Source organism: Gymnodraco acuticeps, unplaced genomic scaffold (genome assembly GCF_902827175.1).
Source record: "Gymnodraco acuticeps unplaced genomic scaffold, fGymAcu1.1, whole genome shotgun sequence".
Taxonomy (NCBI): Eukaryota; Metazoa; Chordata; class Actinopteri; order Perciformes; family Bathydraconidae; genus Gymnodraco; species Gymnodraco acuticeps.
This window is the reverse complement of record NW_022992284.1, coordinates 991,010-1,006,358: the sequence shown is the minus strand read 5'-3', so window position 1 is coordinate 1,006,358 and position 15,349 is coordinate 991,010. Positions and strand designations below refer to the sequence as shown.

Genomic DNA, 15,349 nt, shown 5'->3' with positions numbered 1-15,349 from the left:
AACAGAGGACGCTCTAGCTTCAGTTTGTCATGACATATATTGTAAAGGAATGGACACATAAGAGTTATGAACAAGGTGTAAGAAGGGCTTTAAAAATATATAATCCTGTTTGATTTAGGAACTGTTTATCGTGTTTATTTTGTTTCGAAATTGAAAACACATGCCTGTGCGCATTTCACATTGTTCATTTGTGGCCGATCCTGACTTTTAATTCAGAGTAATCTATTCAAATGTAATGGCAAAATGATTATGTCTGTAAATAAAGAGGGAGCCATTACAGCCGTGAAATGCACAATTAGATTGGCGCTCGGCTCCAGCTTTTGGCTCTTTGGGCACCTGTGGTGAGCTTCCTCACATACGGGGTGTGTCTTTGGGCGGAGACCTGCCCACCACCCCGCCGCTTCTCCCCTCTGCTCACTATATGAGGAGGCAACTTTGTAATCCCTGACAACAAGCTACATTGAACCGTAGCAGAGGACTTGTCTTTCCAAGCGATTTCTCCCTGACCGACAGGAATCTGCTCCGACCCTAAGAAGAGATCATTGGACCTGTGCCTTCCTTTTTAGATTTGTAATTAATCGGTGAAGCCAGACATCACCATGCCTCGTTCTTTTTTAGTCAAGAAGTATTTTTCCAGCAAAAAACCCTACTACAGGGAGAGTCATCTTGAGAGCCAAACAGGTAAGGTTTAATTTCCTCACTTATTGACAAAATGTTTTCCATCTGTGGTCTTACTTGACATGTTAAGTGAATCACTGTCAGAACGAAACAAGAGCTTTATAAAGTTACCTTCAGATGCAGAACAGCCCCTTTTGTGGCAGATAAGATGGATATTTATCCAGGTTGCTTCTTCTGTGCTAAACAAGTGTTTCTGGTCACCTAAAAATGTGGAAATGTAAAAGTCAGGGTTACACTTAAAGCAAGTTGTAATAAGACACCCAACAATGAAAACAAGTTTAGGGCTTAATTAGATTATCTGTTAATTACAACCCATCTGACTTCCTTTTCTCTGTTTTGCCAGCTTTTGTCCCAGAAAGCTTTCCAAGGGCTGCACTTCCAATGCAGAACAACAGCTCCGCCCTCACCTGCTACCCCACCATCCCCTTCTTCAGCAGCATGGACTCCCTGCCTGTCCCTCTGTCCCCCATCACCCCTGTTTCTCCGGCCCTTTCACCACTTGGCCCTCTGGACCTCAGCAGCTCTCCCTCTGGCAGCAGCAGCAGCAGCAGCAGTGAGGAGGAGGAGGATAGCGGGCGCACGTCAGATCCTCCCAGCCCTGACATCATCCAGCACATCTTCCACTGTCTGCACTGCAGTAAGAGTTACACCAGCCTCTCTGCACTGTCCCACCATCAGACCCACTGTTCTCCACAGCAGCAAAACACCCCTCTCTGCCCACTGTGGTCTCTACAAACGGCCGGCTTTCCACTGCAAAACACTGCCCCAAGGAGTACACAAGCCTGGGAGCCCTGAAAATGCACATTCGCTCACACACTCTGCCCTGCGTGTGCCTCACCTGCGGCAAGGCCTTCTCCAGACCGTGGCTTCTTAGAGGACACATCCGCACACACACAGGTATGCAACAAAACAAACTTATGTCAGAGTAGTCACATTGATTTCCAAGCTATTTTGACTTGTAAATGTAACAACTGGTTGCACCTTGTGCTCATTGATATTCATTGATGTCTCCTGATATGTGAGCAAATGTTATCGCTTCACATGGCCCAAACTAATCACCTGCCTCACAATGGTTTGCGCATGAAAAAAGGCAATCTGCATTAAGTTAGGGTAGTGTTCCTGCTCTTTGTTGGTTATCTGTAGATCATTTGAAAAAACAATGACCAGAGGACAGACCTTTCAATTAAGTGTATTCCTGATGCTAACAATGTCTTCTCTTTTCACACCAGGTGAGCGCCCCTTCTCTTGTCAACACTGTAAGCGGGCCTTTGCTGATCGCTCCAACCTGCGTGCCCACCTGCAGACCCACTCAGAGGTGAAGAAGTACCCAGTGTGGCTCCTGCTCGCGGACCTTCAGTCGCATGTCCCTGCTGCACAAACACACTGCCTCAGGGTGCTGCCCGGCCTCATAGACTCCCACCCTGAACTGTTCCCATGAGCCATTTTAAACTTTTGATTCCCCCCCTGATTACAGCCAATAAGGACCGAGGACTGATTTTTTTTTTTAATGTCATGTTGGAATCTGCAGCTCGTCACTACTGTGTTCTGTCAACTGTGTGTGATTTGAGGGCAGCTGGACATGCAGTTATTTCCCAGGAAACTCAGTCGGTGCCGGCCGGTCCGGGACTCTGGCCATGTTGCAGCTGCCGGGGTGTGTTTGTGTGTATGCGGGGATGTCATTCCTCACCATACTATACATACATTGTGTGTGTGTGTATATGAGCAAGTGTGTGTGTTGAGACAGCTGTCTGTGTATGGTGTACTGTGGAGGCCGGGCACTGATAGAAGTGTTAGCTGTGACCTCGACGACAGGTGACTGTCCACTCGCCCCTCCCAACACCACAAACACTTTCCACACACTCATTGTGTTTAATGGGATGTGAAAGGACCACTTAAACTTGACCAAAAAACACAACTGGGTTATTGACATTTTAAAGTCTAAGTGATCTTTTTTTATTTAGACACATGTTTCTTGAATGATTTGACCTACTGTTTTTATCAACTATTTTCTTCAACATGCAAAATGTTAATACTGTGTCTTTTTCTGCCACATGTAAATAAAAGCTTTGTTTAAAAAAAAAAAACCTGCTGTGGACGTACTGATGAATTAGTGTTTCAACGGGCATTGTATTAACTCGCAACTCTAAATTAGTTCATCAGGACAGACATGACAGTTTCTGAATGGGAAGATGGAGCTGTGTGAGTGTGTGTCTTAGGTGGAGCGGGGACAGGTTTGTGTGATGGTGAGTGATCGGGGGGAACACCTGCACACACCTGCCGGGCTGTTAGCGCACAGACAGAAACACACGGATAACACATGGTGAGGAGGGGGCAGGGAGCGACTACAGGTGGGTTATAGGGATCAGACATATAGAAGGCGAGGATGCTGAGCAAAAAAGAAATCCCCAGAGGGCAAATCTCACAGAATAAAATTGTCTTCGGAAATTCGTTCTGTTGTATGAGCAGAAATCTCAGGCTCAAGACCAACTAATGGACCCCAGAGAGTCAGCTATAGCAGAACTTGGACTGGACACTGATCCACTCACTCTATGCAGCCATCTGCTCCGTAATGGTTACACTCTACTTACCTTGTAGGAACTTCTAGGAGGAAGTCTGTGCTCATGAGCCCAGCTGAGGGTGATCATGCAGGGGCACATATGGCAGCAATGTGTCTACAATCCCCCACTGCCCTCCTGACCCACACACACACACTGACGCTAGCATGTCTTAGTGAGGTAACAACACGTTTCCTGTGATGAGAGGTGGATGCCCGTGTGTGTTTGTGAGGGGGTTAGACGGGGCTCTCAGAAAGCCTGGGATCAGATTGCATGACTTAGCTTGTCCAATGTAAACAGCACCCGAAAAGCTGCATGACAGCCACACACACACACATAGACATATTGAATAAAGAGTATCACTTTGATCATGGGGGAGTTTTCATTTATTTGCCTATAGGTGATCTGAAGTGAGAGATGAGTCATTTAGCTGCTGAACACCTAGTGAGTCAGAGAAGCAGGCCACAGGGGACTGAACTTTGTTTGAATTGCCGACAGTGGCAGATATGCTGGGCACAGAGAAGGGGCAGCAGGGCTGGATGATTTAAAAGATGGAGAAGACAAGTGTCAAATACTGCCATGGAGTTCTATTCAATTCTCTCTAAACTCAACCTGCACAAATTCATACAGAAACATGCAACTAAACAGACATTTCTGATGTTTCGGCCCTTTGAAATGTAACTCTGACACCTTTCAGGGGGGACATTTTTCTGGTTTGCGGAGGAGGAGGCCCTCGATCACTCTGTAGCTTTGAGGCAATGAGATCACTGGACCTGTCACCTTTCTTTATAGTGTATGTGTGTGTGTGTGTGTGTGTGTGTGTGTGTGTGTGTGTGTGTGTGTGTGTGTGCGTGTCTGATATCATATTGGTCCCCTCAAAGTGTTTTAATGTTCGCAGCGTCACGCATGCAGCCCCTGACTAATGTAACATTCCTGAGCCATTAGTGACAGACATACAATACTGCTATCTAACAGAGTGGCCGCTCTGTCTGCTGTCTTTGCACTCCGCTCTTCAGTCAAAGTAACAAAGTCATTTTCCTGCAACAGGAAATAATGTTATGCTGACCTTATTATAAAGAAAAGGGGATTGCCATTTGTTTCAATTGCTGACAAGTTATTCCCATGGAAAGAATGTATCGGCTAAGCATTATTGCCTCACTGTAGTAAACAGAAACAATGAAAAATATATATTTGCAGATATTCCAGTGAACTCTGCCCTTGGAGCTTAATTAATTCTACTTTGGTTTTGTGTACAGAAAAGCCGATGTTTGACAGTTTGCAGCCGGATGAGTTTTATTTTTGTTTTAGAGTGCCGTCATCTTGGAAACAGAAAATATAAGCCTCTCTCTAAACATTGATCCTGTGAAGAGTGGTAAGTGGGGCTTTGCATGTGTGTAACAGAACGGATTACAGGACAGCATAAACTGTCCTCTTCATTTAAAGCAATAGGAAGCAGTGCTGCATGTCAACAATGAAACTATTTTTTTTCTGAAATTGCAGTTTTCTCAGCTCTCAGTGTATGCATCTGAGGTAATGTTTGGGATGCAGGAAGTTGACTGGAAGTCTTGCATAAACACAGCTCTTCCAAAAAAGTGCTGATATGAAGCATCTGGGGCTACAGCTGTTTGTGTGTACACGGATGTATGAGTGTGTTAGTGGGTGTCTCTTGAGTGGTTCATAGTGCTCCACGTTGTGGAGTAGAGATGGTACAGTACATTGGTGAAATCAGAGCTGGCAGAGGTGCAGAGCTGAATAACTTGAGGTTCAAATTAGAGCCAAGAAGGTGAAGTCACTGCAGTTAAAGTTTCAAACCCTCTTAGACATTGTTACTGCCCAAAGCTTCATCACAAACTTCCTCTGCTGGGGCTGGACTTACTCACAGAAACCGATAAAGGCTGACAACATTTCTCCAGTGTGTATGAAATGACCACACAAACTAATAGCATAGCTGTTTGAGGGAAAGGGTGAACTGGGGATAAGAAGATGATAATGGGAGGAGGAGAAGACGAAGCAATCCGGGAGACTGGTGTCTGGTGAAAAATGAATGTTTCTGTTCGCAGGACATTCATCAAATCAGTAGGGAGTAGAATTAGCTGAGGAATGCCACATGTTGCAATGTAGACTTGATCAATGGCATTTGCTATGAAGGCTGAGACATACGGTCACTGCACTTTATCCCCAACTCTGGCTGATTTCAGGGCTTCATAAAGTCCTATAACATGCATACCAACAGGGATGCACAAAGACCTCACATCTCTGGACAAATAAACTAGTTTCACCCAAGGACAGGATATGGTCTCTAGGAGGGGGTACACGCCATTTCCTGCCCACCTCTCACTCCTGCTGTCCCTCTTTAAGTGGTGTGTGTGTGTGTGTGTGTGTGTGTGTGTGTGTGTGTGTTACTGTGTGTGGTATGTGGCTGGTGCTGTGTTTCCTCCTAAACACAGACCCTCTCTGTCCCACAGGGTCAGAGGGTAGAGGATGAGCCATAAAGGGACAGGAGGGTAAACAGATGAGATGTGTTGTGTGTAACAGAGGTTTCCATGCTAGGTACATGCAGGTTTCCGGTGCATTAAGGGACAGTTTAACTATGCGGTTTTCCCATAATGAACCTTGCAAATTGTTTTAAAAAGGGATATGGAGACTGTTTAATAAATATGATAAATATTTTCTCATGAATGGAGAAGCAGTTCATGCTTGGATATAAATGGTGAATAAAAAGGTGAAAGATGTTGTATTTCATCACATCACTGTTAAGATAGCATTAGTCAGCATACAACTTAACAACTTTAATGTATGCATTTTAACTTGAGTGTAAGGCAGGGGTGTCAAACTCAAATACACAGTGGGCCAACATTACAAAATCGGTACTAGTCGAGGAGCTGGTTCAATGTTTATTGCAAAATGTATTGAAATGAACTTATTGCAAATATTAAACCTGGAACTAACAAAGCTTAAATGTCATTTCTTATGATTACATTTTTCCACAGGCCAACAACAGCTTCAAAAAAACCATTTCCCTCAAAGAAAAACCAAACATGCCCTGCTGTCGCAAGAAAGAAAGTGCAGAATGAAACATCCATTGAAACTCAGTTTGCTGCTCTGTGATGCTAGTTCAAGCCAGATACTTGGCATCTCCATCTTGGGTGCAAGTTCATCAGTGTTTGGGGTCCAGGCTCTGAGCTGAGGAAATCCTCAGGATTGAGTGAAGGGTGTGCGTGCAATATACCGGCGGGCCAGATCTAAAAGTAATTCAAAATTGATTTGGCTCCCGGGCCTTGAGTTTGAGACACGTGGTAACATTTAACAATACTTTATACATTTATTTAACCACATTTCCAAGAAAATACTACAGTTCCACTACATTTATCTGACAGATTTAGTTACGTGAAATTGTTTTAATTTCACATATTAAAACCAGTATTTCCTAATAAAGTGAGATCTAAATTTGAATGCAGGACTTTGACTTGTAATGGAGTATTTGCAATGGTTGTGGCCTCTACATTTCTTTCTTAATTAAATTATCTGATTTCTTTTTCGAAATCCACACTTAAAATCATACACGTGTACAAATAGAGGTACTACATGTCATAGGAATATCACACATCTCGGAATCTGATCTTGCAGGGTCCTGCCATCTTGTAAAAGGATGCTTTATCTGATTAATGTTATACAGTGCAACAGAGAGTGAGACTGTGTGGTTTACTATGTTGTGGTACACTGGAGGACATTCATTTTCCACGAAGTTGCTATTTTATCAACTCTTTAGCTGTTTGTTTCCCATGGGGTTACAGCAGTTTGGGGTTAAACGTTGTTCTACTTTCCAGAGCCTTTGTTCCAGTATCATGACCTTACAGCACACATTTGTTGCGCAGAGCAAAGTAACTGTGGTTGCATCAGTCGTAATGTGACGCTTACCACATTTGATTTCACAGATTAGCACACCTTCCCCCATGAGAGAGAAAGAGAGAGGGGTGAGTCTGTGAAATATACGGATTGCTTGGAAGCAAACTCCCATGGCTTTGATTTACAGAGAGCTGTTGGTTAATACAAATTCAGTGAAATCAGTCAGTGATATCCTGCAAACTAAGAAATGTCATTGGCATCTACTCTAAGCCAACTAGGGCTAAATACAGTGCAGTAAAGGGAGTGTCAGGGCCGAATGTGCACACACCACACACAGAGGGAGATAGGCAGTGGCCAGCAAGTCATGACATGAGTATACTGACAGAGCCAAATGTGAAGAGTACATACTAGGGGGAGATGTTGCTAATAAAGCAGTTGTCAAAAAAGACAAAAAAGAGTGACACTGTGAACTGCAATAATATGAGAGGAGAGTGCTGCTGTTTAGCTTGGACCTCTAAATGAGTCCGTGTTGCACTCTTTCAGTTATCCCTCATATTTCTCTCTCTTGCCTCATGTTGTGTCATTCTTTCTCTCCCTCTTATTTACCACAGGTATTCAGGTATTCGCCCCCAGGGTGCTGCTGGTGGTGCGGAGAGGTGCAAGGTGCACTTTTGTCATCCTGTCAGGGCCTGTGTGGGCCCAGGGGGGCGCCAGCCAAAGGGCCGGGACAGTTCTATTGTCCCGACGCATTCCAGTCAATGAAGGATATTGTAGGGAGTGAGGGAGGAGGCGTCGGGTAAAGGGGGCCAAGACGGGTGGGGATCAGTCTTTGAGCTGGGGATCTAGAGTTTGTGCGAAGGTGACTGCAGAGAGCACAGATTGCCTCCCCTCTCCTCCTCCTCCACCCGTCTTGTCCCGTCCTGTCCCTTGAGGAGCTGCAGGGCAGGCGAATGCACCTGCCTGAAATCCACACCCCCCAGGGCCAGACGCCTATCTCCCCCATCTCAAAGGTTTTACAGAAACACTGCATGTGCCACACTGGTGTCCACTTACACTCTTCTAAATGGACCTTAAATTGTATTGGACTCTTAGAAAATGAATATAAAACTGAGATTGGATTAATGCAGATATTGAGCAGATATACATGAAAGTCTGGTGAAGAACTACTCAAATCTGGGGTTGTGTGACGAGAAGAAGTATAATGGAATAAAAAAACTAGAATATCTCTGGCGTTTTCTGCATTGATTTTGACCTCTATATTTGCCATTGTGACACAGTGTTAAAGGATTGCTTCATCGATTGAGTATACTTAATGTTCTGCTGGAATAAACAACACAGAAGCAGCTGTTTCATTTGTGGTCTCTTCCATCCAAACACGTTCTAGAGGAGTCTGCAAAGAGAGCAAACTGTTGATTTGCTGTGGAACTATTTTCATATTTTTTCCATTGGAAATCACAACGATCCACAGAATGCATGAAGACACTTAGGCCACGTGCATTGAGAACAATAAATAATCAAATCCACAGACTCGCTGCCACTTTCTCTTTGTCACACAAAATATTTCACGGTATTCCAATTGCCACGTTGAGCCTTGTGTTGCATGTCTACTGCTGACTGTCCCCTCATCTCTCACATCATGATCACATTACTTTGCTATAGAGTTGAGCTTGCAATGTTTTTTTTGGCATAACAAAAATCGGCCTTCATTTGTCATGGAGAGCAGATTCACATTGCACAAGAGGCTAGTTGGTTGCATATCAGAACACATGGTCAAGCTGATGTGCATGCTGTGTGTGTGTGTCGGTGTGTGTGTGTGTGTGAAACTAGACCCTCTTGTGCAAGTAGGGACAGGTGTGTCACCACCTGACCACGCCCTCGGGCTACACAGCACCTCCTGTCCCTAACACCTGTCCCCTTCGTCTGTGCAAAGGCCTGGATACCCCTCCTCTCCCTGTATCTCTCACTGGCTAAGGTTTGTCTGGGAGGAAGGCAGGTTGCTGGGCTGTGACGGAGCGAGAGGGGATCAGATCAGGTGGTCTGGCAGCCAGTTTGTCTTGAATAATCACACAGCTGTCCCTCTGAAACTAAAACTCCATCGAAGTGTCCGCTCCATACTTCCTATCTTGCAACATCTCTGCCCACACGGTGACATCGCTGCAAGCTGTTGGACAGCCGCTTCAGACAAGTGCATCCCTGTGGCAACAGATGGGAAAGTATCAAAGGTACTTCTTCTCTCCATGTCCAACAACAACATATTCTTTTTTCTGAAGTTTTGGCTCCATATTTCTCGTGAGGATTTCACTCACCAATCCCACCAAGATGTCAGGGATGTAATAATCACTGCATTCTAATAAAGAGCAAAACAAAGGTTAAGAATTCACAAAATGTATCTGAGTAGCATGTGATGGACACTTTTATAATAGATGTACATAAATATACATATTTTAGGATTATTGAACTCTTACACAAGAAAACTATTAATGAAATCACATGGCTAGAGAAATGTTCAAATAATTAATTCACTTTTTTTTTATATCCTTCCAATTTTGAGCCTTTTTATTTCTCTTTACAGAAGTATTTTAAAGTACTGTAGTTACAAGTGAAAAAGCCAAGAGTGTCTGAAACACATCATGTCTATCTTATTTTATTATCTAGGCTTTGTCATTGCATGATATTTGAGAAGTATTTATTGTATCTATTGCAAGAATAATTCTGATATGTTACTCCTTTACCTTTATTCAAGATACAATGACGTATTGTCATTCAATATTTTGTACAAAAACATATTTCAAACATAGCACAGACATTTACATAGTGGAAAAATAAAACACTGTTTAACAATACAAACAAAAAACTAAATAAATGTGTTTGTAGTAAAATATCACTGAAATCCCTGCCCTGAATTTTATTTTACTTTTTTCTTTAGAATTACATTTGCTTTTAATGCAACAAATGATAAAAATGAAACAGTAAACTATATATGAGTAACAAAGAAAGAAGAAAGCTTTACACACAATTGAAATTCACAAAAATGCTATTGAAAACATTCCTCAGATTTCATTATGAGCTTTTAAATAATTCTAACATAAATATTACAACATGGCAGATCTGCCATCTTTGATAAAGATCAAACAAATATACAGTATATACTATGTTTTAACTTTAGGGTTTGTTTATAACTTTTGAGATCATATGAAAGAATGGTGCTCTGGTTTTTGGGCTTCTTTTCTAGACTACATCTTTAGATCTTAACTATTTAAGATTATTTCATAACAGGTAAAAAGAATGTCCCAAACTATGAAACGAGACCTGAGTTATAGAAATATTAATTTTCCTTTGGGCATTTATGTGTGTGTGAGAGAGACAGAGAGAGAGAGTGGGAGGGTGAGGTCAAAGCAGCCTGAAGGCCATTGTAAATTCCTCGCTGGCTCAACCAAAGACATTCTTCTCTGCTGTTTTTCTTTCTAATCTCTATGCTCAGATTACCAGCTAGAGGGCCCGACCAGATGAGAGGAGTACCGGGTGGCATGCATGCACGCACATGTGCCCAAACAAGCACAAACACACACCAGCTTTACAGACAGGGGACATCTATTGAAAATCACTGCAGTACACTTTGGATGCTACCTAGCATTCATGGAAGACAGCAGTTCCACCTGGTAAATCTATATAGTTTGACACGGATCTTGGTGACACACACATGAAATACAAACACACCAACACACTGAAGTCATTACCTGAAAGCTTGTTTTTGTTCTAAACCGAAAGACAACAACACCCTGCAGAGAATTCTGAGAGGATTCCCACATGACAGCCACCCAATAGCACACACACACACACACACACACACACACACACACACACACACACACACACACACACACACACACACACACACACGCACCACACACACACACACACACACACACACACACACACACACATACACACACACACACCACACACACACACACACACACACACACACACACACACACACACACACACACACACACACACACACACACACACACACACACACACACACAACACACCACACAAAACACACACACACACAGTAACTGGAATCTTAAAGCAGATGTATCATACTCAGTTTAACTGGAAAGATATCACTCGACTGTTATTCACAGCTGGATTTGTGCACATTTATTTCTGTAAAGTAAATAAAACTGCTGCAGTTATTATTACTAGTATAATGTTGTTATTTGCAGAGTAATCAAAGTGCAATACGCCGAAATGTAAAACAGCAATATTTCAAATTATAACATTTATTATTGTGAATATACAATATAATCATATATTCAAGACAATGAGAGATCAAACTTGATTCATTCATTTGTCTTTTTTCAAAATAGGTTGTCAATTGTTTTTTTGACCCATGCCAATAATAAGTGTATGTGGTGGTCTTTCAACCAGAAGGTTGTGGGTTCGATCCTAGCCCATGCAGTCAACATGTCGATGTACACTTGGGCAAGATACTTAACCTTGAGTTGCTCCCGATGGCATGGCCAACGGTGTGTGAAAGGGCCTAGAGTAACATACACGTATGAATGGGTGTGAATGGGTGAATGACATGTAGTATGTAAAGCGCTTTGAGGGGTCTTAAAGACTGGATAAAGCGCCATATAAGTACAGTCCATTTACCATTTACAACAACATCTGTAGATTTTCTTGACCTGTCGAGAACCATGTCTTTCAGTAAATTAAAAAAGATGTGGTTTTAAATGGACAGGGCTGCTTTTTTGCAGAGTAAACTTTAATGACAAACTCATACACTCACACACACAGATCCCAAACAGCTGGATAAATCTTGATTCCCGGCATGGTGACAACAGACAGGGGGCGAGGGCTTAGTGTGGGCTCAGTAAGGTGCTCCACCAGGGGGCAAAGACCACCCGTCACCCCCGGAGCCACAGTCAGACCAGAAACCTATCACTGGAGGTCTGTTGCCACAATACAACAGGTTGTGTCTCTGTCTCATTTAGATTTGACCCTTAAGTCATATTTTTATTCTAGAGAAAAGTTTAATTACGGGATTCCCCATTTGCTCTATAAACATGCCATGTCACACTCTCTGTCCCTTTTGGACTAGCTGCAGTGCTAAAACACACACAACCAATCAAGCTCAAAGTAACACCTTTACATCAAGGGAAAGCTGGCTGGGGGTCGGCAGAAGGGGGAGGCAAAGGAGATAAAGTATATACTAGTTGAGTAATTACCCACAACTCAATTCTCCCCCACCTTAGCTCAGGTTGGGCTAAGCTGCTTGGCTGAACCAGCATGAGTCCTCACACTTCAACAGGTGTGGGGAGAAGTAAGAGGGAAAGGGAGTGAATGATGAAACACAAAAAGAAAGAGAGTCTGAGCACCTGTTTTGGACTTCCATGCCTCCCTTATTGCAGGCCAAGGCTTGTCCAAAACAACACATTACAGTCGGACTGCCTGTTCAGCTATGTGAAGTACAACTGGGTCAATTTTCAGAGGTTAGAGGTAAACAGGAATGAGGGAGGAACAAATCAAAGAAGACCAGTGATTATATGGTCAATAATGACTGATAGCAGGTAGTAAATCGAATTGAAATGCGAGAGATTTTGTGTCACCTTAAGTGGTCAGACACTCCTGGTCCAAGCTCAAATGTGTATGTTTTTAATACAAATTAAAACAGTATTCACCAGATATAATAATGGTTTACAGAACTTGCTAAATCTCCACAGCGGGACCAGACAGACAGTATAAAGGGAGAATTAGCTGAATGGCACAAACCCAATATAATGCACCAGTCCCATATTGTCTTCAACGCTGATTTACTCTCTGAAAATGTAACATTACATTAACATTAAAGTTAACGCTTTTTTTCGTTTTGTTTTTTGTTAAAGTGCAGGGATGTGCAATAGAACATAATCTGCTTTATTTCAGCATTACTTTACATTGTTCTCCACACCCAAACATGCACAACAAATCACCCGATCTGCAAGGGACCATATCAGGGGTCCAGAGGTTCCTTGCACCACGTCTTGAAGCCCCCACCATACACAGCATGCCTACAGAGCTCACTGTGGCTCATTAACCTCCTAGCAGGGGGGAGAGGGGGTTGGGGGGGGGGTCAGAGGGCATCAAAGTGGCAGGATCACTGCCGACTGGCCCGGCAATCCTACCATGGGGGTCTGGAGCCGCAGCGTCTCACCCCCTAATGAGAGGCCATGACATGCACACATCTACACACAGTTTGACCCCTCAGGACCAGCTGGAAAAGAGAGTCTGACATGCCTGTCCTAACCCTCCTCTCCCCCCCTCCCACTCCCCTCATCCAGTCCTCTCCCTAACTCCACAAATTCCAGCTTGTAGTCACCACTGGCCGGCTCATGTCGCAACAAATACACCTACATCTAGACAGGGAACCCAGAAGGAGAGAAAGTAAATAATGCTTATCATCATTATAAATGTATCAGCCAAATATCTTCCCATTTTCCTGATTAGATTTTTGGCCTATAAAATGTTAAGCCTAGGTTATGTCTTTACATTGCTTGTTTCTTAAAAACAATAATCAGCATTCTACATTCAAAAGAAAGGCTGCAAATCCTTACAAGTTAAAAAACAAATGTTCAGTACTTAAGCTTGACATTTGTGTTAAACAAACCATAATTCATTCAAAATGGTTGCTGACACATTTTCTGACCGTTTCTAATTTAATGACAAATATTGAACTCAATTTGGTGTTGACGATCAATTGTCAAGATCACGTTTGAAGGGGATTCTTTTCCCTGGCGGCTTATGCTCAGACCACTATGAAGTGTCACAATTAATACAAATGTTTGATTTTTTACAGCTGGAAAATAATCCAGTAATTTGTCTTCTCTTGTGTTTTGGAGCTGAGATAAAGAGACAATTAGATAGATTTAGCGTTCGTGAGGTATCATTGACTAGCGACAGATAAAGAGAGAAAAAACAAAAACACACCTTTCTGTCAATCAACACAACTGATGGCAAGAGGCACATACATTGAGAGGCATGGAGGGAGAGGGTGTGAGTCAGGAATGAAAAGGGGGGGCTTTGGGATAGCTTTCTGCCAGAAAGGCAAGTGCAGCAGCGGCAGGGTGAGGGGGGGGGGGGGGGGGGCAGGGTCGAGGGAAGAGGCACCTTGCAACAGCTGGTCTCAATTATCCGTGGAGGGGCTGCTGAGTGTACAGGAGCATGTGTGTTTGCAAGTGTGTGTGTGTGTGTGTGTGTCTGTAAGGTTGAGGCATCGCAGACCACTGGCGCCAGGAGGGGAGCAAGAGGTCAGGGAGGATGAAGATTATAAAAATACTAGCAGGCAGTTGGCCTTGGTCCTGCCGGCGCACAGTGTGAGTGTGTGTGCTGGAAATCCATGCCTGCCACTGTGCCACAGGATGTGAATGACTGAGTGTGTGTGTGTATGTGCCCACATTGCATTGATGTGGTGAGCTTCTGCATACATCCTGTCAGAACTTTTCTGGTTGAGTAACATGGACTCATCCCATGTGTTTTTATCAATCATATGCGCATATAAGAAAATATCAATGTATATTTTAGAGTGTAATATATAGCTGACGGATCACATATAAATAATTTAAAAAAGGTACAATTATCAAAATAATGAAACAAATGAAGAAAATCCCAGTAACACAAGTTCCTGTTCTCCCACAAACCACTAAATGTATTTACAATATAATAATATAAAGTTTTGACAGATAAACATTGTATTTTTTTCCAAAATTGAAGCAACAAACCTGCAGTTTTTACAGGTGGCATTTTAATTGTATCATTAAGTTATCATCTTTCACCAGATTCGAGCTGTGTCTCAGTCCCTGGTCCATCTCTAAAGTAGTGGACAACACGAGTGTATGACGCTCTCTGGTGTGGAAGAAGTGTTATTACAGGATTACTATCCGAGAATCAGTCTCATTCTCTAACTCAGGGGTGTCCAAACTCTTTTCACTGAGGGCCACATCCAGAAAAATATACGAAGGGCTGGGCCACTCACTAGAGGTGAGGTATATTGCCTTATCAGTTAAGTTACAAGTTAGCACAATCAATCACATTTTGGAAAATTGTGATTGATACACTACTTGAATATGCTTTAAGAAAAAAACAGCCCACCATCGGGTTTTATTCATCTTGTTTGCAGTTATTCCTTAAAACAGAAGCCTCAGATTGCTTATAAGAGGAAATATGAAAGGTTTATTTCAAGCTTGTTATGTAAATAAGTTATTGGGCAAACTTAGATTTGT

General features: G+C 42.8%; 1 protein-coding gene across 1 annotated transcript; it reads left to right on the top strand.

Moving 5' to 3' along the window:
• Positions 1-434: 434 nt before the first annotated feature.
• Positions 435-2,762, top strand: snai1b (snail family zinc finger 1b). Its single transcript, XM_034207498.1, is given in 6 exon segments — positions 435-681; positions 1,022-1,373; positions 1,375-1,432; positions 1,434-1,575; positions 1,908-2,005; positions 2,007-2,762. Coding segments are annotated over 6 exon segments (816 nt in total). The 5' UTR covers positions 435-599; the 3' UTR covers positions 2,091-2,762.
• The last annotated feature ends 12,587 nt before the right edge of the window (positions 2,763-15,349 follow it).